The sequence below is a fragment of the Asparagus officinalis genome, chromosome 9, assembly GCF_001876935.1.
Source record: "Asparagus officinalis chromosome 9, Aspof.V1, whole genome shotgun sequence".
NCBI lineage: Eukaryota > Viridiplantae > Streptophyta > Magnoliopsida > Asparagales > Asparagaceae > Asparagus > Asparagus officinalis.
In genome coordinates, this window is record NC_033802.1 from 57,735,384 (window position 1) to 57,738,640 (window position 3,257).

At 34.9% G+C, this 3,257-nt stretch overlaps 1 protein-coding gene across 1 annotated transcript in view; it reads left to right on the forward strand.

Moving 5' to 3' along the window:
• Positions 2,533-3,257, forward strand: part of LOC109823474 (60S ribosomal protein L17-like) — a 5,906-nt gene continuing 5,181 nt past the window's right edge. The window contains exons 1-2 of the mRNA XM_020389757.1: positions 2,533-2,811; positions 3,208-3,252. Coding sequence (XP_020245346.1) covers positions 2,548-2,811; positions 3,208-3,252 — 309 coding nt within the window. The 5' untranslated portion in view covers positions 2,533-2,547. The remainder of the gene's footprint in view (positions 2,812-3,207; positions 3,253-3,257) is intronic.

A 3,257-nucleotide genomic window follows, 5' to 3' on the forward strand; every position in this document is an offset into this window, starting at 1 on the left:
TTACTATTATCAAAAGTAATATCATGCCTCTTCTACTTTGCTTTCATGAAGTTTGGTGTCTTCCCTGAGTCTAAAGTTATAGGTTATATACGTCATAACCTGAAGAAAAAAAGCAGGCGCTTGTTTTACCTGTGAACAAGCATCTCATAACCTTCAGGAATATCATTCTCATTGTTATTGGGTGAAGCGGCTGTTTCCATGTCCCTTGATTCAATAAGAGGATGTTAGCATATCACTGAGTATCTGCCGACTACCTTACTATTATCAAAAGTAATATCATGCCTCTTCTACTTTGCTTTTATGAAGTTTGGTGTCTTCCCTGGGACTACAATTATAGGTTCTATACGTCATAACCTGAAGAAAAAAGCAGGCACTTGTTTTTACTGTGAACAAGCATCTCGTAACCTTCAGGAATATCATTATCATTGTTATTGGGTGAAGCTCTGTAGGCTATTGCCAGTGACAAATGGTTCAGTAAACGATGAAACATTTAGAACATCAAGAATCATATTTTTCTTTTTGAGTATTATGTCTTTTCTTCAACTTTTGTAAATGTTGCTAATAATTTTAATAGCATATAGGTTTGTTTAATTCAAGGAAAGAGGCATATAAATAAAATTCATCGTCCATATGGCACTACGGTACCGAATTCTTCTTTAATGTATTGTATCCTTTGTACATAAAAACACAAGAAAAACTGAAAAATCTCCGTCCCTCCCTTCCTCCTTCGCTGAATAATCTTAAGTCCTGGGCATCATACTCTGAATAATCTTAAGTCTGGGGCACCATGCAATCCTGTATTTTTTTCTTCTTAAAATAATCTGAACACCCTTGACAGCAAAGTAAGAAGATCTTAGCATACTTGACCTTTGGTTTATTGTTATTTTAGTATTTTAGTATCTGGTGACTAACTTGCTATTATCAAAAGTAATACCATGCCTCTACTATTGTTTCATAAAACATAGGCATCTGTCCAAGGATCTCTACATTTGTATATTTTGTATGCCATATTGTCATATAACCTGAAGAAAAAAAGCAGGCGTTTGTTTTTTGTGTGAACAAGCATCTCGTATCCTTCAGGAACATCACTCTCATTGTTATTGGGTGAACCTTTAGAGGCCTTTGCCATTGACAAAAGGTTCAGTAAATAGTGTAACATTTACAACCTTATGAATTAAAATTTTCTTTTTTATTACATGTATTTGTGTATGTTAAGAATTGCAAAAAATCATGTATGATTACTTAAGAAAGGAGGCATATAAATCCTGGTGCACTCTGAATCAAAATATCTTAATCGATTATCGCATTTGTGCATATAGCACGAGCGGGACCCGACCCCCTTCCTCCTTTCTGAGCCCCTAACCAGTATAATCTCAGCCATCAAGGACACAATCTTCTTTGTTTTTCTCATGTGTAGATGCACGCCAATTTATATCTCAGCTTACTGACTACCATATTAGCTCTCATATTGGAATCACTTCACTTTCAGTTTTTGTTCTAATAAATGACTTTCTATCACTATATAATAAAACGTAAACTCTATTGAGACTTTGAATTCCATTTTTTATTTTGATTTCTTCATATATACTAATAATTCAGTGTAGTGAGAGATTTCTTTTAAGTTCAATATTTGGTTATGCATATAATTGGCATAGCGCGAGATATCTGAACATTTTGTCTGTTGTTTTGTTATTATTGCTATAGTTCAATCATTAAGTTGAGCAGGAGAATCATCTGTTAATGGTGTAGAGTTAGCTGCATGCTTTGGGGTCCTTATATATATATTAGTTAAAAACTACGGTAATACCTGAAGATTCCATTTTACATTTTAAATTTGTGCAAATGCCGTCTTTACATAGTTCTTATATTTTGAATTGCTAGTTGCTACATCCTACATATAGTTTGGAAAGTAAGACATAATGAACTTATTATTTCCTGTGAATCTACTCATTTTGAGACATTTTGATTCCACTAAACAATTTATAGATTAACAAAATCGGACTCTACATGTAAATTATGGGTTTATATTTTAAAAGCCATTGTTGGCTTCCTAGGTTACTCGGACATGCATTTTGGATGCCGTGTCCATGTCCGACACGTGTTCGACACGGGCTCTCCGAGGACATGCCATGGACACTTGTGGTTCAATGCAAAACCCGATTTCCCTATTAGTTATATCTTGAACTAGTTTCTTTGGTAATATTGGGTTCAAAACCAATTTGTTTTTGAATCGAAAATTGAAACCCGTTACTTAGTTTGAAGAACACCTTTCGTATTATCCCATGCAATCATAACAAAAATTTTATTGTTAAACCTTATTCTTAGTTTTATTTAACTTGATTCTTAATTGCTATAGATAATAGAAAGAAACACACAAATGTTATAGGTATTTTAATTCAGTAATCTAATATAAATTATATATACAAATATAGCCGTGTCGCTGTATCCTACATTTTACAAATTTGCTGTGTCCCGTGTTCATAACCGTGTTCGTGTCCGCACCCGTATCCGTGCTACCTAGTTGGCTTCGTATTTTTCTTGTTCTTTATGTCCTCATTTCAGTTGCTGTCCTGTGAGCAGAATACCCGGGAAACTGCTTTCGCAATCAGGAAGTTGGCTTTAACCAAGGCTAAAAGGTACCTTGAAGATGTTATTGCTCACAAACAAGCCATCCCCTTTCGAAGGTATTGTGGTGGTGTTGGTCGTACAGCTCAAGCTAAGAACCGCCACTCAAATGGCCAAGGGCGCTGGCCAGTGAAATCTGCTCGATTCATTCTTGACTTGCTTAAGAATGCTGAGAGCAATGCAGATGTATGTCTTCTCTTTTCTTTTTCTCATTACACATGCCAATGAATTGTTTTCAGGTTCAAAAATCCACTGAAGCTTGGATTGTTTTGCATAAATCCCTTGGAATTTTACACATGCCCATGAATTGTTTTCAGGTTCAAAAATCCACTGAAGCTTGGATTTTTTTGCATGAAATCCCTTGAAATTTTAACAATCATAAGAAGGCCTCTTAACCTTTTTGAATTATATTTAACCTCCCTGAAAAATTTTCGTTAACGACATTAATAAGTAGAATGCCTCCCCTTTTCCGGAAAGAGTAATATAGATGTTTTAATTGGTAGATAGGGGTAAAAATTGTTTTAGATATCTGGCAACATTGTTTTAGATGTCTTTGTTTCTCATTGTCATTCATGCTTTTAGGTGAAAGGTCTAGATGTGGATGCTCTCTTTGTCTCCCACATTCAGGTGAA